This window comes from Natator depressus, chromosome 1 (genome assembly GCF_965152275.1).
Source record: "Natator depressus isolate rNatDep1 chromosome 1, rNatDep2.hap1, whole genome shotgun sequence".
NCBI lineage: Eukaryota > Metazoa > Chordata > Testudines > Cheloniidae > Natator > Natator depressus.
In genome coordinates this window covers 118,004,820-118,026,252 of record NC_134234.1, presented here as the reverse complement: position 1 = coordinate 118,026,252, position 21,433 = coordinate 118,004,820, and the positions used below count along the sequence as shown (strand labels likewise).

Sequence of the window (21,433 nt, the reverse complement as noted above, 5' to 3'; positions counted from 1 at the left end):
AATGGGAACAAGTTTTAATCTCTTTTGATGTAACTGATTTTTCTATGTACCTCTACATATTCATAGTACAAAACAGAAAGGACATAAATTTAGGAAGTTTGCTATTTTTGTTTTCTTATAAAGCTTAAGACCTCATGCTCTTCTCTATCTCACTAATGAGAGAGGTGGTGGGCCAACCAATTGTAGGACATAATATCACTGTACGAAAACAAAGCATCAGAAAATCTAGACTCCTATTAAGGAGCTCATGTCAAGAGAAGCATATGGTTCGCTGTCTGCCTCGGCTACAGCCAATAAGGATAATTAAGTACATGTTGTGTGTGGAAATAATTCTTGCAGCTTAAATGTTGCCCATTACTTTATTTCATTGTAGCTTAGGTTTCTTTTTTCCCCCATTTTTAAAAAATCTCATATTTGATTTTTTTCCATCTCACTGCTAATTTTACCAGTGTTCATACTTGTTGCTCAATGGACTCAACAACATACTTGTGCTGTCCTGTGTTCCTATGTACTAACACGTTTTTCTACTTCATTGTTCAAGTCCCAGTTATTTGGTTTGTACTTCAGTATCAATATCAAGAAGTGATGTTGACTGTGTTGGCATTTCCTCCTGACAGGATGAGATAGCAATACAAAAGATTTCTCATATTCCGAAGTCATATGTTGAATGAGTTCCACAGTAAGCACCCAACACTTAAAATACCTCTGATCCTCACTGAGATCAGCAAGACTTAGGAGGTTTCATATAATTCAGTTCCTCCCCCTTTATTTCCGCTACAGTTGATGTCTTTTCCAATAGATTACACTATTTGCCAACACAATCAACAGAAACACACAGCAGTGCTTAGAAAATACATACACTGATTTCATTCAAAATAGTCATGACGCAGAAATGAAATTCTTCCAATTAATTTTCTGAGCAGGGTAAACTTAAGTTATTTTACAGTACTATAAGGGATCAAGGTATTTATTATTTTTCATTAGCTTGTAGGGTTTTTTTTAATTACTTGAATAGGTTATTATCAGCTATGTTGAGTGCATAGAATCTTGCATATTGTGCCTTTCATCCCAAAGGAATGGATATTCCTAATGTAATAAAGTTATATTTTAGGAGTTAGTGTTCTGCTAAGTGAATTCTTTTACAATTCCACTGAACATGCATTTTTCAAAGATTACTAATATTTCCCAAATATAAAAAAAGTTACGTACCTCTCATAACTGTTGTTCTTTGAGATGTGCTGCTCACATCCATTGCAAGTAGATGTGCCCATGCCACGTGTACAGTCATCGAAAGGTTTTCCCCTTCACAGCTGACCCAACAGGTACTGCTAAGCCCCCTGGAGTGACGACTTCATGGCGGCGTATATAGGTCCCTGCCAACCCGCCACCTCTTCACCTGCCACCACTCATACTTGCCAGAGTACTCCAACAGAGGTGTAGGTGCGTGGGTCTTGGAATGGACATGAACACCACATCTTGAAGAACAGTAACGAGAGGTAGGTAACCGTTTTTTCTTCCGCGAGTGCTTGCTCATGTCAATTCCAAGTAGGTGACTCCCAAGCAGTCCTTAGGAGGAGGGGTCGGAGTTCACTGAGTCACAGACTGCTGAACCGCGCTGCCAAACGTGAGATCATCTCTGGCCTGCTGTGTAATGGCGTAGTACGACATACAGGTGTGGATTGATGATGTCGCTGCCCTGCAGATGTCTTGAATGGGGACATCTGCCAGGAACGCTGCCAAGGAAGCCTGCAATCTTGTGGAGTACGCTGATATTGCTAGGGCAGGTATTTTTGCTAGGTCGTAGCACGTCCTGATACAGGCCATGATCCATGAAGAGATCCTTTGGGACGATACCAGAAGCCCCCTCATCCACTCAGCAATTGCAATGAAGAGCTGTGTTGATTTTCGAAACCGCTTTGTCTGCTCAGTGTAAAAAGCTAACACTTGTCTGACATCCAGGGAGTGGAGCATCCATTGCCAGTTACTAGCATGCGGCTTAGGGAAGAACACTGGAAGTAATATGTCCCAATTCATATGGAATTGCGAAAGTATCTTTTGGAGGAAAGTCAGGTGTGGCCGCAACTGTACCTTGTCCTTATAAAAAACAGTATAACGGGGCTCGGAGGTCAAGGCCTTAAGCTCAGACACCTTCCCTGGCTGAAGTTATTGCCACCAGGAATGCCACTTTCCAGGAAAGGTAGAGGAGGGAGCATGTTGCTAAGGGCACACAAAGAGGGCCCGTCAGCCTCAAGAGCACCAGGCTGAGATCCCATGGGGGGATTGGCTGCCTTACATGAGGGTACAGTCTCTATCTAGTTCCTTGAGGAAGTGGCCAACCATGGGGTTAGCAAATACTGACCAGTCGGCAGAACTGGGATGGAAAGCAGAGATGGCAGCCAGAAGCACCTTTACTGATGATACTGCCAGGCCTTGCTGTTTCAGGTGCAGTAAATAGTCCAGGATGAAGGGAATCGATGACTGTAATGGTAGAGTGTCCTTTTTCAGTGACCAAGCCAAGAACCTCTTCCACTTAGCCAAGTAAGTGGCTCTAGCAGACGATTTCCTGCTGCCAAAGAGAATCTCCCTAACAGAGTCTGAGCATGTGAGCTCCAAAGAATTTAGCCACAGAGTTTCCGTGCCATGAGGTGGAGAGACTCTAGATTAAGATACTGGAGGCGGCTGTGGTCCTGGGTGATCAAGTCCAGGACCAGGGCAATAGGTGTGTCTACTGACAGGTCTAGAAGCATGGTGAACCAGTGGTGATGTGACCATGCCGGTACTGTCAAGATCACTGATGTTCCCCCTCTTTGGACTTTCAGCAGGACCTTGTGCATGAGCGGAAAGGGTGGGAATGCATACAGCAGGTGTCCCTTCCAAGGAAAAAGAAAGGCATCTGCGAACACGCCCGGGCTGTGATTCAGGAAGAAACAGAACTGCTGACACTTCCTGTTGTACCATGTTACGAACAAGTCTATCTGAGGAAATCCTCACCTTCGGAAGATGTTGATCACGACATCCGGGTGGAGGGACCACTCGTGGTTGTGGAAGGACCTGCTGAGATGATCAGCCAGTTCATTCTGAGAGCCCGGAAGGCACGATGCCTCCAGATGTATCAAGTGGGCAATGCAGAAGTCCCACAGCTTGAGGGCTTGCTGGCACAGGGGAGAGGAGCAAGCATCACCGCCTGTTTATACACACCATAACTTGTATTGTCTGTCAATATGGATACACACACCTGCCCTCCAGATGGGTGTGAAATGTCTGGCAAGCAAGGTGAGCTGCACATAACTCCCTGACATTGATGTGCAGCAAAAAGTTCTGCTTTGGACCAGAGACCTTGAGTCCTGAGTCTTCCTAGGTGCGCCCCCTCCGCCCCCCCAACCCATTGCCGACACATCCATTACTAGAGACAGCAAGGGTCGGGGCCCGGAGAAGGCCGCTCCCGCACACACCACTTGCAGGTCAAGCCACCACGGGAGGGGCTCGATAACTGGAAGAGCGTGACCAACTTGCCTAGGCAGTCTCAATTCGGCCTGTATACCAAGGCTATTCAAGCTTGAAGGGGTCGGAACTGAAGCCATAGTAGTGGGGTATCGCCTCTATGATGGCGCCCATGGCAAGAACACGTGTTTCCGGAAGGAATGCCCTGGCTTGACTGGAGTCTAGGAGAGCTCCAATGAACTCTATCCTATAAGTAAGGGTTAGGGCTGATTTCGCCACGTTCAGTATCAGTCCGAGCCTGTTAAATGTCGCCTGAACCAGGCTCACGTGGTCCTCCACTTGGGCCCTAGAGTGGCCCTTGATTAGCCAGTTGTCTACGTATGGGAATACTTGTACCTACTGCTTCTGCAGGAAGGTGACTACAACCAACACCCAAGGGGCTGCCAAGAGGCCGAAGGGGAGAACTGTAAACTGATAGTGGGCATTGTTGACCAGGAGGCGGAGAAATCATCTGTGGGACGGGACTATAGACACGTAAAAGTACGTGTCCTTCAAGTCAAGGGCAGCGTACCAGTCCCCCGGATCCAGGGAGGGGATAAAGGAAACCAGGGAGACCATGCAGAACTTCAGCTTCATGAATCTGTTGAGGTTTCGCAGGTCTGAGCCCACCCTGGCCTTCGGGATTAGGAAATAGCGGGAACAGACCCCCCTGAATTCCAGAGGGTCTCTCTCTACTGCCCCAATTTGTAGGAGCAGTTGCACCTCCTGCATGAGAAGTTGCTCATGGGAAGGGTCCCTGAACAGCGACGGGGAAGGTGGGAGGAAACAGAATTGGAAAAACTATCCCGTTTCTACCATTGTCACATCCCAGCCCCCCCCCTGCACCGGAGGTCCCCTGGGGGAGACAGATCAGCATTGTATATGCATTGTATATTGTTAACGCTGTTGCAGGCATCACAGGGCAATTTGGGACGGGTCAAAGGTGTGAGTGGAAGATTCTTTTGCTTGGGGGCTGAGAGCTGCCTCACTGAACCGTGGCACTGGTTAGAGGAGGACTGAGAAGGTCTATTACTCCTGCCCCACTTCCTGCTATAGTCCTGTCTTGGGGGAGCAGGGTAGAAGTGAGGGGTAGGCTGCAGCTTAAAATGTTTCCTCTGGGGGGCTGATGTATGAAGCCCAAGGAACTTCAGTGTTGCCCGTGAGCCTTTAAGGCTATGGAGCTTAGAATCTGTTTGCACCAAGAAAATCCCTGAGCCATTGAAAGGCAAGTCTTGAATTGTCTGCATAAACTTCATGCGGAAGTCCCGAAGCCTGAAGCCAATAGCCACTTCTCATAGCAATGGCTGTTGAGTCCACAGAATCCAGGGAGGCCTGAAAGGAGGTCCTCGCAATGCCTTGCCTTCCTCAAGAACAGCAGTAAATTCCGAATGAAAGTCAGCCAGAAGCAGCTCCTTGAATTTGGACAACATGTTCCAGGAGTTAAAGCGGTGGTGGTGGAGGACCACCTGTTCATTGACAATGTGAAGCTGGAGCCCCCCGGTAGAATACATCTTCCTATTGAAGAGATCCAACTTCTTTGCCTCCTTGGACTTGCAAGGGCAACTGGGACTGACTCCCCTTTCCTTTTTGTTGGCAGCCGCCCCAACCAATGTGCCTGGCTGAAGGTGAGTGAAAAGGTACTCATACCCTTTTGAAAACACAAACTACTACTTCACTCCTTTGGTTTTTTTGGGGGTGGGGGGTGTGGGGGGGAGGAGAGGTGGGCATTTCCCACAACACTTTAGTAGTGTTCTGAATGGTCTTAATGAGACACAAAGCTACCCTCGAGGGACCTTCAGGCACCAGAATGTCAACCATGGGGTCTGTCCTGCTCTTCCTTCTGAGTAATTCCTGGTGGGCTCTGTTGTCCATGGCCAGCAGCGTGGTAGATGTGCCTGCCACTGCCTCATCCAGGGAGAATGAGGATGCTGCCTGCAGGGCCACTGGGTCCTCCTGTCCCTCTGGCTCGCGGAGATCCCCCTGTGTAGATGGGTTGTGTGGTGCCGGCTTCTGGACCCATGCCGGCCCCTGCTGCAGTCTGGGTACCCATCTCATGGCCTCGAGGAGGTTCCTGAGCTACAGATGATGACAGAGGGCCCTGTGCCTCCGTTACAACCACATGAGCTGGACCCTTGGTGGTAGGCCAATGGGGTCCAGAAGGGCCATTGAGCTGGCACCTGCCACTACAGTGGCCACAACATCATAGGCAATGGCTGCCCTTCATCCCGTCTGGAGTGGTGCCGAGAGCGCTGCTGGCTCCACCTAGAGATGTACGACTCTGCCTCTGAGTCAGATGAAGACTCTGACCTCAGTGGAGCAAGGCAGTGCCAGGGAGCAGTGCCGAGGCCAGGGAGAGCAGTGCCACATCATTGCTGGCTTGCCTTTAGAAGGCACTTTTTGCTGCACCGGTGCAGGGGACTGCGCTGTCATCGCTATAAGGTCTCTGGCCACTCAAAGGTGTCCAGAGTGGAGGGAAGGTCCAACTCCTCCAACTGACACTCCCACACTGAGGATTCCACAAGAACCGGACTCAACGGACCTCCCTACAAGGCTGGAATTGATGGTGCTGGCTGACCTAGAGCAGGGCATCCCAGCGCAGGATGCATCCTGCTAGCATCTCCTCGCTCTGTTGCTTTAGTGGGAGAGCAACCTGTGTCGGTCTTCTTGTGCGGCACCAGCAAATCGGAGCGGAGCCATGCACTCACACCAGAGGAAGTTTTCGGTGCTGGGGAGTGGTGGTGCTGAGGGTCTCTGGAGCCCGAGTCCTTTGTTGGCACCGCAGCCTCTCTTACTGAGGCCAGTGCGCTCTGAACTGAAGTGCTGGGCTTGGGGTCGGATGTCAGCTGAGGATGAAAGGCTGACTCCATGAGAAGCAATTTTAGCCTAAAGACTCTCTCCTTCTTAGCCCTTGGGTGGAAGCCTTTGCAGATTTTGCACTTCTCAGTCTGATGAGCTTCCCCCAAAACCACTTCAAGCAGGAGACATGAGAGTCTCCCTTTGGCAAAGGCTTCAGACAGGACTCACATGGTTTGGACACCTGAGAACAAGGTATGCCCCCGGTCCCTGAGAAGGGGAGAACGTTGTGGTTGGGGGTAGAAACCACCAACTAAAACTTATCTTAACTATGAGTTAATGAAAACTAATCAATCCTAAGTTTAACTATTCACATATACAACAAGAGAAAGTCCACTGGGGATCGTTTGCCATAGTAAAAGAAGAGAGCGGCTCCAACAACTATCACTAGCGGTAAGAAGGAACTGAAGAAGTGACACCTCGGCAGGGACCTATACACACACCGACATGAAGGCGCGACTCCAGGAGGCTCCACAGCTGACCCAACGGGTACCGCTAGGGAAAAAAACTTCGAACGACTGCACGTGGCATGAGCACACCTACTTCGAATTAACATAAGCAAGCACTCGGAGAAATATTACCTTTCAGTGACCTAGGGTTGTCAACTTTCTAATTGCTAAAAACTGAACACCCCTGCTTTGCTTCATCCCCTGAGGCCCCGCGCATCCCATCTCTTCCTCTAGGCTCTGCCTCCGTTCACTCCATCCCCCTTCCCTCCATCGCTTGCTCTCTCCCCCACCCCCCTTTGCTCACTCACTCATTTTCACTGCAAGGCCTAAACAGGCACCAGAAGGCCAGGAGTTGCAACAGTTTGAATGTGGGAGATAGAATGTGTGATTCAAATACCCTTCACCTCACCAGGGAGGTATTTTAATCACTATTGCAAAATTAATTGCCCCCCCCAAAGAGTCCCACCACTCTCAATGAGCGAGACTAAAGAGACTATTGCAGGAGCTTTGTTTTCCTTGCCTCACCCAACTGTCCTGGTAGGAGATCCAGTAGTGCTGCAGCCACTGACCGACTCCTTCCCTACCTGACAATGAACTGTATAGTAGGGGAAAAAGTTATGCTGCTCCATATTTAATGACTAGTTAAACTGTTTAAATGTATGCTTTAATAGACAATATATGCAATGTGCACAAATTAATGTTATGGGAGTCAATGTTAATATTTCCACACACTTATGTTTAACCTTAATATTGCATTGATGTTATTTTATGAATTCATTGTAGCTCTTTAATGTTAAGATAAGGTTGCATAAAATGTAATTCACGCCGCAGAAATGGACCCCTCCCTATTTTACCATCCTGCTAACCAACAGATTTTCTAGTGTTCTTCGTTTCAAGTTTTTTCATGTGTACTATGTCCCAGATTTGTCCCAAAGCAGGTTGAGGGAAGATGTTAGAATGTCACACACAGCGTGACCACCTGTCCTTTGTTCCGTGCCCAATGTTCCATATAAATCCATAAATATTGTCTCATATATACCAATAATCATGAAAAGGATTATACACTGTAATAAAATGTGTTATTTGTATATGAGTGTGTGTCACAAATAAAACATTGGGGAGGTGCCCTTAAAAATAAACTCTCTCCAAGTTGTCCTTTATTTGAAACATAAAGGGTCTGTATATGGGTGAGAGGGAGATTACCATAGCCAGGGAGTAGCTCTTCTGTTTCAGGAACATCAGTGCAAGTGAAGCTATGCATTCCCTGTTGCCAGGCCCCTTTTGTGCTGCCCATGGTGTTGGCACCATCAGACCATATGACCCACTTACTTTTTGCAGACTCCAGCGGGTACCCACCAGTGCCAAGTGCCAGGCTTTGTGCACAGCGATATCTGGCTGCTGGGGTGGCTCCTGATATGCCCCACTGACTGGGTGGGTTGCAGTGGCCATTCCACTGGCGGAAGCCGGAGCAGCCCCAGTGCACTGACCCTGGATGAAGTGACAGAGATACACCCAAAACCACACTAACCTACATGCACCTCCTGTAGGGACTGGCCTGCACAGCCACCTAGACTAGCAGTTGCTATGTCCTACTTGCTGGGAGAGGGTGTGGGTGGGTGTATCTACACAGCACTTAAACCTGGCTGCCCCCTGTCCACTGACTGGGGCTCGCTGTGGGGCTGTGTTTGTTCAGAACTTGAGGTTCAGCTAGAGACTCCCAACGGGGGAGGGACTCAGAGAGCCCAAATGTCTACAAAATAATGTTACAGCCCCAGTCCGCTGAGCCAGGCCAGCAGGGCATCTAATTGCAGCATAGACAGCTCAGTGGGGCTAAAGTGGAGGCCTCTGGATAGGGACTACCAGGGAAGGGAGCCAAAAATTTGGAGCATCTCCATCTGACTCTTCCTCTCCAAGCAGCTGCTGGCCACTTGTGGGAAACAGGGCCACCTAACTGGGGCAGCTCCTAGGAAGAGCAGGAGGGTGCTTGGGGCGTGGAAGGAGGTTAAGGGTGGGGGAGCAGGATCAGGGCTGGGGGGCAAGGTGGTATGGGAGGGAGTTTGGGGTGCAGGCGGGATACGGGCTCTGGGGTGGGGTCAGAAATGAGGGAAAATGAAATTAAATACTAGAAATGACAGTACAACTAACTTCAATTTTCATGATCTAAGATAAGTGAAATGCAAAAAAACAAATTAGAATTAATGGCAAAAATGCATTTTTAAAATTGAAAAATTGAATGTATTATAGGTAAAGAAGCTCATTTAATACTTATGTAGCCTGATTCTTCACTGCCTTGTACACTGCATAGTTATTTGTAAAATGCTGCCGAATCACAATGCAAGAATCAGGTCTGTGAATTTTAACCAGATAGCGTCCCTTTACAAAAGGTCGACAGAGTAAAGTTAGTGAGGGCATCGCTCAGATTTTGACAGCCTATCCATAGAGCCATTGCAACACAAATATCAGCAGAGCCAACGACAATGTTGCATCCGGAACTTAAAAGTTTGTGGGGACAAGGAAATGAAATTTATGTTTTGATTTTTACATATGAAGCAACCAACGTCGGGCAGAGCACGTGCCCCGGGGATCAGTGACCACTTGACTGCCCCCCAGAAAGTGCCACACAACTAGCGGTGCACAGGAGCACCAAATTGTGCCTCTGAAGGCAAAATTTGCCAAAAACGCAACTCCCTCTAAAGTCCCATACCTGACTTCAGCCCTCAAGGCTCCAGGAAACTCTGGTGTCAGGCCCAGGTCGCTTGTGCCCCGTAAAACCCAGTAGCAGCTGCAGGCTCCCCATGGGCACCCATGGGCCAGAGAGCGGCTGCAGTTGCTGCTCCCCAGGTGGCACAATGGCTCCACTGCCCAGCTCTCCCCAGCCACTCGGGAATGGTGGCACTGGGGTGCAGGCTCCTGGAGGGCATTCGGGTGCAGGAGAAGGATCCAAGCTACAGCAGAGGCTTAGGACACAGGTGGGGTTTTGGGTGCTGGCTCCAGGTGGCTCTGGCTGGTGTGGTTCATGGGGGCTCTGGGAGGCTGCTGCTATTTAAGGTGGCCTCTTAAATAGCAGCCGCACTGGCATTGCCCAGGAATGGAGGAAGCTGGATGCAGCTGCGGCACCCCACTTTCGCACCCATCCCAGATTCCCAGCCCTAGGAGCTGCAGAGCCAGTGCTTGGGGTGGCACCTGCAGGCTGGGGCAGCACATGGAGCCCCCCCCCCCCCCAAGGCTGTCCCTCTGCCTAGGAGTAGGACATGGCAGGGCAGCCGCCGCTGCTTCCCCAGAGCCAGGCACAGAGCCTGCCTTAGCACCGCTGCCCCCAGAGCCTAATGAGGCCAACCGGACGCTGCCAGACCCCTTTTCGACCAGATGTTCCAGTCGAAAACCGGATACCTAGCAACCCTACAGTGATCTATGGCATAGCCTTCAACTTCTAATAATCTCTCACACTGTTCATTCAGAAAACCCAAAATCAAACATATGATAGTACTGATTAATCTAGGCATATTAAGTAGTGACAACACTGTATTACCTTAGAAACCAGGATTTTGCATTCCAGAGACAGTTTGTAAAAGATAACTATCTGATTATATTCATTTGGAACATTCCAAGCTTCCAAACTGTGCTGTGGTAGGATCTTATGAGGAAAGGGACTTGGACTGCCTATTAAGCATTTTGGAAAGTAAGTGTGAAATCAAAGTTGTACAAATCTTCCTGTGATACTACCAGAAGGTAATTTATTTCCAAGATGCAGGACAGCTATGCAAACCAGCCTGGAAGGAGATGGTTAGTGTCCAGATGGCCTTTGTGGTCATAACAGCGAAGGACTTCAAAGTAGACTGAACAAGTCTATTCACTATACTATTTTGTTTCAGAGGAGAACCACCAAGCAGTTATTTTTTCCCCACAGATTCTTTCTATGAAAGTGTTTTCTTCTGCAGTAAGTGTACGTAGTGTTCCTGTTCCTACTCTTACACCTCTGTTGTTGCGTTTAATTTAGCCCATACATTTATTACTTTTACCAAAGCTATCTTTTTATCCCCCTCAAATTATGCCTGATTATTCACAGTTTATATGGGATTTAGGGCAAAAGCCATCTCTGTGCCTGATCCTGAACCTGTGTGCTACTATAATTTAAAATGTTAGATATAACAATTACCCATGATAACACATTACTCTTTTACATCTAGTAATAGAGGGACCAGGGGAACCACTTTTGTCCTGAGAAATTTACAAAAAGATGAGTATTTGCTGAGTGTAAAATTTAATTACCTTCAAGAGGAAACTCTGATCACTTGTTACAGTTTTGTCTAGAAGGCACCATCTGTGACACTCATGTTTCCCCTCTGAACAGGATTGACTAATATGTTCTGTCACTTTGGACATACAAAATGATGTACTTGCATTAAGATATTAACTGAAAACTTAAATGTTTGTGAGTGGCCCCAAATTCCTAGTCAGCAAGACTGGTCATATAGTAATACCACCTTTCTTTCAAAAATATCAAAACATTTTACAAAACATTAATTAAGCTTCAAGCCACTTGAGGCCAAGGGAGGTCAACAAGTGATTTGTCTAAAGTAGCATTAGAAATTTGTGGCTAAGTAATGCGCTCATCCTTTTGAGAATGCATTCCAACATCCCAACCACCATTTCCACTGAATTGCAGTCTACTGTTCAAACTCTTGAATGACTCGCTAGCACCAACAGAATAAAACCTTACATTAGGTTATTACCTAATGTGTGTATCAGACTGTAACTAATCAATGAAAATAATAAAAGGTGATTATTAATAAATTTGTTTTCCCCCTCCATTGTCTACCCAATGAGTTCCTTAAAATTACAAAAGACATCTGAAATTAGAGACAAGAGTTTTTTAGTTGAAGCACATAGTAATAAAAAAAAATCTTTGGAATAGTAAACAAAACTATTTTTCTTATAGGAAAACCAAAGTGTATGTGTAATTGATGAAAAAATTGCCTGGTTTGTTTACGCAACTAACTCTTCTTTCAGTGTGATTGATAACCCACGCATCATTAACATGGTTCAGTGACTAAGTCCAGGATACAGTCCCCCCAACAGAGCAGATGTCTCAGGCAAATTGCTGGACAAAGTGTATGACAAAGAAATTGAGCAGCGTGCAAAAAGTCTAAAGGGTGAAATTGTTAACCTGAGACTTGATGGGTGGAGCAATGTCCACAATGATCCTGTTGTATGTGCTTGTGTGACAACAGAAGAAGGAAATGTCTTCCTTACAGAAACAATTGATATATCAGGAAATGCACACAGAGCAGAATGCTTACAAGTAGCAGCAGTAAAAACTATAACAAACTGTGGAAAAAAAATTCAAATGTCTAATACGCAGCTTGGTCATAGATAATGCTGCAAATGTATCCAAGATGAGAAGAAATTATTTAGAAGAGAGTCCCAAGTTAACATACAGTTGCAGTGCTCATTTGATGCACCTCCTAGCCAAAGACTTCAGTGTTCCAGAAATAAACGCTAATATTGTTGAAACTGCAAAATACTCCCATAACAACCACTTTGCAGCAGCTGCTCTGAAAAAAGTGGGAGGAACGAAGCTAACTCTCCCACAAGACGTGCAATGGAACTCAGTAGAGGACTGTTTTGAGCACTGTATCAAGAACTGGCCTAATCTGACGACAGTTTGTGAACAAAATTGTGAAAAAAGAGATGGCACAGCCAAAGTTCTCAACATTGGGCTTAAGAGAAATGTTGAACACATGCTGAGTACCTTGAAGCCTATTTCTGTAACCTTGAACAAAATGCAGGGAAATAGCTGTTTTATTGCTGACGCTGTTGAAATTTGGAAGGAACTGAGAGATCTTAAAGAGAGAAATATGCAATGACAGAGTTAAATTACAAGCTTTTTCCAGCTCATTTTCTTGCAAATATTCTCAACACTCGGTACCAGGATCAAACCTTAACTGATGAAGAAGAGGAGCTGGCTATGACATGGACATCCAGCAATCATCCTTCCATAATGCCAACTATAATAAACTTCAGAGCTAAGGGTGAACCATTCAAGAAACAGGTTTGCTGAGGATCTTTTAAAGAAAGTTACACCAGTGAACTGGTGGAAGTCACTTTAGTACTTGGAATCAGAGACTGCTGAAGTGATAATCTCTCTCTCTTAACAGCAGTAGCTTCTTCTGCTGGTGTAGAAAGAATATTTTCTGTCTTTGGATTAATTCATTCCAAATTGAGAAATCGTTTGGGACCTGAAAAAGCAGGAAAGCTTGTTTTTCTTTTCCAGATTATGAACAAACAGGAAAATTGAAGGTGAAGATGACCGAGTTAGCTGCAGAAGCCAATATTTTAAAGTTTCTCATGTAGACCTGGCTGACACAGTTGACTTAATTTTTTTTTTTTAAATATTTCATTTAACTATTTTAGTTTAACACAATATTAACAAAAACAAACCTGATTTTAAAAAACTTGAATGTTTAGCTAAATTCAAAAATTCATATACTTGTTTTGTTATAATATTATATGTTTGCTGTTGAAGAAAAAAATCCAGAATACATAACGTTGTTGTTGTTGTAGTTAAATAAAACAATTTAAATGTGTGTCTGGTGATGTTCTCCTCCTAATACAGCATGGCAAGAAAATCCTCCAAATATTATTGATTAACCTGTTGAACTGGAGATATTTATAAAGTCATTGGGAGGTGAACTATCTGCTTCAATTACCTTTAGTAAATGAAATAACCAAACAATCATTCATGTTCTGATATAGCTGTAAAATGAATCTGAAAAGTTTTCAAAATAAATCACTTTAAAAATGTATAGCGTGTACCTTCTAAAAATGAAACCTACATCTCTCTCTGAGTTGCAAAGAATATGTATTAAGGTTATAACAACCAACAAGAACGCACTTTTAAGTAGAAATCCATGATTAAATCAAGTCTTCCTGACTAGTGATTTAAATCAAATCCACCCTGGCTAAAAGTCCACAGATATGTATCAAGGTATTTATAAACAAAGACACTGTCATCAGAATTTGCAGAAACAGCATATTGTAACATCTTTGTCCAAGTTATATAGCATGAAACTTTTATTAGAAAGGGTACGTGTATTTTATAAGCCAAGATGCAAAATTCAGCATTTCTGGTACAGTATTAATATCCTTCTGTTTTCATTGTTTGTCAAATTTAGATTTCTATTGCCCAATTAAAACAAATTTACAGTATCATGACCTCAAGAATCCAGCCGTTTCACTGATGTTTATGTTCAGCAGCCAAGCCCATTGACCAACTGTTACAAAACAGATTAAAGGATACAGCATCTGTTTCTCCTACAAATGCCCAATGAAGACAAATTAGCCAACCTGCAACACAGCCTGTACGTTTCTTCCCAAAGGCTTTGTTTCTCTTTCTTCCCACAGATTTTTTTTTAAAGACAGACTCTAGGTTGGCTCTCTCTGTAACAGATGGGATTCCTGGCAAGTCTTGGCTTGCTTTCCGGTAAGTCAATGCTTCAGTGGTGCAGGATCAGACCCCCAAAACAGCACTCTCTTAGCATAGGGGTTCCCAGCCTTTTTTTTTTTTTTAAACCATGCCCCACCTTATTTTATTTTTAAAAACTTGGATCCCCCACCCATCCTTACAATGCGAGTAGACTGCCACCTAGTGTTCCACATGTATGCTCATGGACTACTAGGCAAATTACTGAAAATGCTCGTCAAATGGTGCTATAAAAACATCCCTACCTGTTTAGAAAGCATCAGATAAGGGGCGCTGGAAGGATGGCAAAAGTAATAAGTGCCAAGTCACAATGCCACTCACTCAAATGTAACCTGGCTGTCCCTTCCCAAAATCTGAGAGAGAGGCATTGTGATCTGGTAATTGCCCACCCCATGGCACTTTTACTCAGACTCACTGTGCCGCCACCAACCCCCTGCTCCACCAGAAAGTTTGATGTGCTCACACCCCGTATTGAGAAAGTCTGTCTTAGCAGGGACACTTAGAGCATATTCATCATTTTGAAGTGACTTGAGATAACAGTAATACAATCCTCAACAAACATATCAGTTTTGTAAAAATCTAATATATAGAATTCACTAATTCCTTATTTAAATTACTAGAAAAGGAATATTAATAAACACAGGTCAAACTGGAAATACTTTACATTTCCCTCAAAGGGCAAGTCAGAAGGGAGAAAAATCTCTCAAAAGATGTTGAGTTGCAGGTTGCCGTTTCAATAACCAAATCAATAGGAAAAAATAGAAAGTGGCACCAAAAAGTAATGTTTATATTCTCCAGCCTGGCCCACTGGGCAACTGTCACAGGAAAAATTAAAGAAGACCATCTGTTTCTCCTGCAAGTGTGCAATGGAGATACTGCCTAACATAGCCCTTTTCCATTACGGAAAAAAAAGTCTTTTGTTTATCTCCACAGAAATAGGTTTTCAAACAAACACAATAGGCATCCCTCCAGGTTGATTTTCTGACTGCAAAAACAGATGCATATTACTCATCAAGGTAATACTCTTGAGCAGAAGTAGTCAACATGCAGTTTACAGCCTACTAGCATTAAGAAAAACATTTAAAAAAACACACCATATGTTGCATCATTCACTTCTCCTTCACACATAGCTAGAGTTCAGTTTCTTTTCAGAAAATATTTGTCTTACCTTTACCATTTTGCCATGCAGTGTACCAGGACAAACTGAGAAAAGTGATGAAAACTAACACAGTGGCCACAGTTCCATTTCGGAGCCTCATCTCATTTCAACATCACACTTGTTTATATGGTACTTGCGATTTGGATTGATCAGTTGTACTGAAGTCAGTTTATTCCACCATTAGCGTCACTTGACCAACAAGAATGAGAGATGTAGATCTCTCATTTCAAAAGCTCTGTAAAACCAGTCCAGCAGTTACACCGCTTCAAACTGTTACTTGAGTCACTCATTAGCCTCCATAAAGTAAACTTCTTTATGCTTCTACTCCTGTTTACAAAGGGAACACAATTGATCAGTTAGAGGCACAAAAATATATCATAAGCAGTCTGTGTAGTGCAGGAGAGTGAGTGGTCCAGCAGTCTCCAACTTTCTGTCAACCACAGCTTTAGCTCTGGCATGGGTTACACCAAAGCCTCCGAGCTCCTTCAACCTACACCAGCTGGCAGCGGTCCCCAAGGAATCATCTGAGAATACTACACTCTGCCCATGCCCCTACCTGTCTCCCCATCACTACCCTTCATACCAGGGTGTAGTGCAGGAGCTAGCTATGCTAGTATTGCCCAGTCAATAGCTCAATTTACTGGAAAATTCTAAGTATTCAGCCTTTTTGCACTACCTGAGCAGATCACACGTCCCAAAACAGGCCAATATCTGGTTTCTGGGATTTTTTTTTTTTTTTTTAAAGTACCAGAGAAATCTGGAGGACTTTCCTCATACCAGACTACACAATTATGAAATGGCATAAACATGAAGCCTAAGTACCCGATATTGTTCTTTAAGATACTGCCAGATCTTCTATTTCAAATTCCATCTGACAGAAGTTTGTTACTCAGCTGGCGAGAATTTCTTTGGGTTTAAGTTTTCCAGTTCAGAATTGATAATTTATTTCTCATTCAAATAGGTCATCACTTAAGAGCAAAAGGAAAACTTTTTTTATTACACTGGCACCTTAAGGCTCCGATCAACTGGGGCCCCATTGTGTTAACAGCCGTAAAAATACATAGTAACAGAACGACTCTTATGCAGAGAGCTTACAATTAAGACAAGATGCACCAAGAGTGTGTCACAAACAAATAGAGAGAAAAGGGTAACAGTTATAGGAGCACATGATTACGCAGACTAGCACTGCACAGAACTTTCAGGTTACAAGTCTTTTCATAAATATTTTTTTATATCTTTTAAATCAGAAGCCTTCCCAATCTTTTTCACTTGGTAATTTACCATTAGTATAATCGCTGTAGTGACCCTTGAGGGAATTTAAAAACAAACAGAGTCAGGCAGGTGCTTTACATATTAGTTTGCAGAGGGCATTCCACATGTAAGAAGCATCAAGAAGGTACTTGTGGGAGAAGTGGACAAATATGCGATAAAGGCTGACATTGAGAGAGCACTTGGGACAATGCAATATAAGAATAGATAAATAGGAAGGGCAGAGTTGTGAAGGACATTTAAGGTAGACAAGAAGATTGAATTTGATGTGAAGGGGGAGAGAGAGAGAGAGAGAAAAAAAACCAGTAGGGAGATTCAGAGAGAGGACTGACACTGTTTGAATTATAGCTCAGGAAAAATTATTTATCACCCTCATTTTGAATGTTCTAAGGGAGATGAGATGGACTTAAGGAAGGCCAGAGAGTAGGTTGCAGTAGTTAAGTCAGAAGATGAAGGCCTAAATGAGAGTTAAAGTAGTGTGGACAGAGAGAAAAGATCTTGGAAGTGTTAAGGGAAAAAAGCAGTGAGATTTTTATATGGCCTGGATGTGTAGGATTGGAAAGAGGGAGGAACCTAAAATGACTCTCAGATGACAGGCCTAATTGACTGGGAGGTTAATGATGTCAACAATGCTGACAGTAACAGCATTACGTTGATTTTAGAGAGCTATTATGATGTTCTGCAATAATATCTAGAGGTCCCAATCAAAACTGGGATCCCACTGTTCTTTACAAACACATAAGACGACAGTCATTGCCCAAAGAGTTTTTATAAGACAAGGCATGAGATATGAATGTCTCAAACAGCAGCAGAAAGGGGAAGGAAGAAAGTAAGTACAAGCCACAGTAATATGTGCAAAACTAGATGTTTCCAAATGAAGTAAGTAGTATTGTGGATAGTTGGTTTTGCTCTTATGCTATTCTTCTCTCCCCCATGCCCCACTTTTTTCCACCCATAACCTAGTTATTATTTAGGGGTACAGTAACTCCTCACTTAACGTTGTCACGTCACTGATCTATTAGAGAACATGCTCGTTTAAAGTTGCACAATGCTCCCTTATAACATTGTTTGGCAGCCGCCTGCTTTGTCCACTGCTTGCAGAAAGAGCAGCCTGTTGGAGCTAGGTGGTGAGGGCTTGGAACCAGGGTGGACCTGCAGCCCCCCAAGTTCCCTGTGCGGCAGCCACTCAGCAGGCTATCAATTGCCCGGCAGTTCAGGTGTCCCTCCCCCCACTGCCGTGTGCTGCTCCTGCCCTCTGCCTTGGAGCTGCTTCCAGGAGCCTCCTGCTTGCTGTGCACAGCAGGGGGGAAAGAGGAGTGCTAATGTCAGGGTGCCCCCTACTCAAGTACCCCATCTCCACAGAGCGCGGGGGGGGGGGGAAGAGACACAACAGGGTTCAAGACGGAGGGAGCTTGCTGGCAGCAGCTGCTGTCTCAACCTACTGATCTACATAAAAAGGCAGTGTACTTATAGTGGGGTCAGTGTACTTAAAGGGGCAATGCGCGTCTCTCTCTCACAGTGCATGTGTGTCTCCTCCCTCCATTTGTGATGCCTTGTAGAGTGTGAGGCTACATTAACAACTTGTTAACCCTTGGGGGTCAGCGGACTGCTGCTAGTTCATCATTTAGCAGTAAAACATTCCCTAGGAAATATCCCACTCTCTGACTCCACCACCTCAACCAAGCTTCACAATCCTCATTGCTATGTACAGTATTAAACTGTTTGTTTAAAACTTATACTATATAAATAAAAGTCTTTTGTCTGGTGAAAAAAATTCCCCTGGAACCTAACTATCCCATTTACATTAATTCCTATGGGGAAATGGGTTTCGCTTAACATTGTTTCGCTTAAAGCAGCATTTTTCAGGAACATAACTACAACGTTAAGCGAGGCGTAACTGAACTACACTGCATCAGAGACTGCACATTCTAAGACCTTATCAATACTAGAAAGGTTGCACCAATTTAACTAAAATTTTAAATTGATCTAGTTAACCCAGTGCATGCCCCAATGTTGATGTACTTAAACCATTTAACCCTCAAACATCTATTCCGTTTGCTTAAATTACTGATTATCATAAAGTAATTTAGCAAACTAAGCTGATCTAAATGAGGGGTCAGCCAGTTGAAGTATATTTATATTATATGGTTTCTACCAATTTATCTAGATGTATTTAGTTAAACTTGTAAAACTTCTCCAGTAAAGAGATGGCCTAGGCTTCCCCACTATGGATGATGTGACTAAAGGCCTGACCTTGCAAGACGCTTAAGGCAATGGCAGTTGAGAGCCCTCAACATCTCTCAGGAGGTGCTCCCTAGCTTACTGAATCAAACAATTGGCTCTTCCAGACTTCTGGTCAATAGACATGAGGTAGTTTCAAATGTGTGCCAAAACCTGATATGCGTTAATGCCCCAAACCTGCAGTCCAACTATGCATAAGTCTCTGTAGGATCAGGACCTAAAGTACCTTGTGGTTCTGAGGAAACCTTAACACACATTGGAGCACAAATGCCTAGAAAATGAAATTCACAATAGCAAAAAAACCCAACAGCAAAACCTTAAAAAGCTCTTTTGTATAATATACAAAAAGAAAACTTATAAAGAGAAAAATAAATGGGTACATTCTCATTACAGCCATTTTTAAACCCTTCCTTTCATTAGAACATTTTTCTGTATTTAGGGTTGGGAGAATGAGTGTAAGCACAGGACTGGGAACGAAAACCGGATTATTTCTTATCTCAGTTGACACTGGCGATCACTGTTGCTTACAAGCAGGAAACGTCGTTGCTACAGTTTCCTCCTCCTCTGTAAAAATGAGGGCACTAGTACCGGATGGCTGTGAGGATCCAAGGTAAAATCTGTAAGTCACTTTGAAGAAAGTCTCACGTGTACCACACTCAATAATATAAATACTTTTATCACTGAGTATTAGTAGGGTGCTCAGTACTGATAAATAATGTAACCATCATAACAACCTTAGCAAAAACGAAAAGCAATTCAAGGATGATCAAAGGCCAGACCACCCTGTCGTGCCTGGGGTTTTGCAGCACACAGGCTTGGCAGGACCAACCACCGTGTCTAATTCCTAGAACACAAGACAAATTAAGGCTGGATTATTACCCTTGCTCCCTTCAACGGTCTTGCTCGCATCCGTTTGCTGATGTAGCTTCTCTCTCTCACCATCACCCCTTAGTTTTCTTTACAGCTACATCCCTTTACCCTGGTGTCCCACAGCGCTGGGGGGAGAAGCGGAGCTCGCGGACCGTCCAACCGCCCCCACGCGTCCCGGGCAGCGCGGGTGCCGGCTGGGCAGCTTCGGCAGCGGCGATAAATAACCGTCGCCTCGGTCCGCGGGGAAGGGCAGCCCGCGCTGGGAGGAGCCTCCAGGGATGCGGTCCCTGCTCCGGGGCGCCCAGCATTTCCCCCCACCGCCGGGGCGGGGGAGCCGGGCTGGGGCACTGGCCGGGGAGACCCGGCTTGGGACCCCCCTCAACACGCAGCGGGTCGCGGCCCCTCAGGCCGGACGGGCGCTCGCGGCACAGCCGGGGAGGAGGGTCCCAGCCCCCGAGGCAACGGCACGGGATGGGCTGGGTCCGCCGGCGGCTCAGCCCAGGGGTACCAGCCCGGAGCCCCCGCAGCGAGGCCCCCACCTGCCCTCCGCCAGGCCCCGGGCTGAGGAGGGGGCGTGTCCCGGCCGCCACGCTCACCTGGGTCCGGGCCACCTGGGCTCCCGCGCGGGGGAGATGAGCCGCTGCCGCTCGCGCTTCCTCACCGGCAGGGGCTGAGGCGGCGCCTAAAGGCCCGCGAGCTCCTCAGCCCGCACCACCCTGTCGAGCGGCGGCCGCTCCATCCGTTAGCTACTCGGAGAGCCCGCCCGCTGCAGCTCGCTTGGCTGCCCATTGGCCAAATGGTCCTCCGCGGCAGGCCAACCGCCAACTTGCCGAGAGGCGCCCTCTCATTGGCTCAGGCTCCTGTCAATCTCGCTTCTGGAGCTATAAATAACTCTCGTGCGCCTGAGCTGGTGTGGTGCAGTGCCTGGGGGTGGTGGCAGTATCTTGCAGGGGGGTGCGGTCCGTGCGCCGCCTCTAGCAGGGCACAGGTGCCCCCCACTGCCGTCCAATTCCGGCTCTGTTCACAGCGGGCTCGCTCCGCTTGTGGCAGCCTCAGGGCGTCTCTCGTTCTTGTGCGGGCGGGCGTGACGAAGCTCGCTCTTGGGTGGTGCTCACACAGATGCCTGGCGCTCTGTGGGGGTGTCGCTCCTGGGCTAACTGGGGCCCTGTCTGCTCCTGCAATCAGATATTGCGGGTCTCAAGAGACCTTTTAAAAAAAGGGGGGGGGGTTGCTGTCTCTACAGAGCTGGGGTTTTTTCAGCTCCCAAAACCAGAAAAACCTCCCCCACTTGAGCTAAAGAACAACACTGTTGCTTCACACTAGTGTATAGGGTGAGAGTATTTCAGGTTCCCCAAAAGAGGGCACTGCTGGGGGGGGGGGGCAGTGTCACTCCCTATCACAGTGGTAGGGCAGCTAGGGCAAGCCCAGGATGCAGCAACAGCCCTCAGGCAGTGCCTCCCTGTAGGACCCGTGCTCCCCAGTGCAAGGAGCTGTGGTGTGGGTGGGTAGGATCCAGCAGTTCTGGCTTGCAGGAGAGGGACCCATGGGGAAGTGCACCAATCCGGGCTCTTTCTGAGCTGCAGCTTGTCTGCTCTGCAAAAACCTGGGACATTTACTGTTATTTCAAAA

At 45.9% G+C, this 21,433-nt stretch overlaps 1 protein-coding gene across 1 annotated transcript in view; it reads right to left on the bottom strand.

The window, feature by feature from the left end:
• The window catches only part of MGAT4A (alpha-1,3-mannosyl-glycoprotein 4-beta-N-acetylglucosaminyltransferase A), a 144,991-nt gene extending 124,117 nt beyond the window's left edge, over nt 1–20,874 (bottom strand). Inside the window, exons 1-2 of the mRNA XM_074965240.1 lie at nt 20,401–20,874; nt 15,434–15,751 (exon numbers count right to left, since the gene is read on the bottom strand). Coding sequence (XP_074821341.1) covers nt 15,434–15,524 — 91 coding nt within the window. The 5' untranslated portion in view covers nt 15,525–15,751; nt 20,401–20,874. The remainder of the gene's footprint in view (nt 1–15,433; nt 15,752–20,400) is intronic.
• Nucleotides 20,875–21,433: the final 559 nt, after the last annotated feature.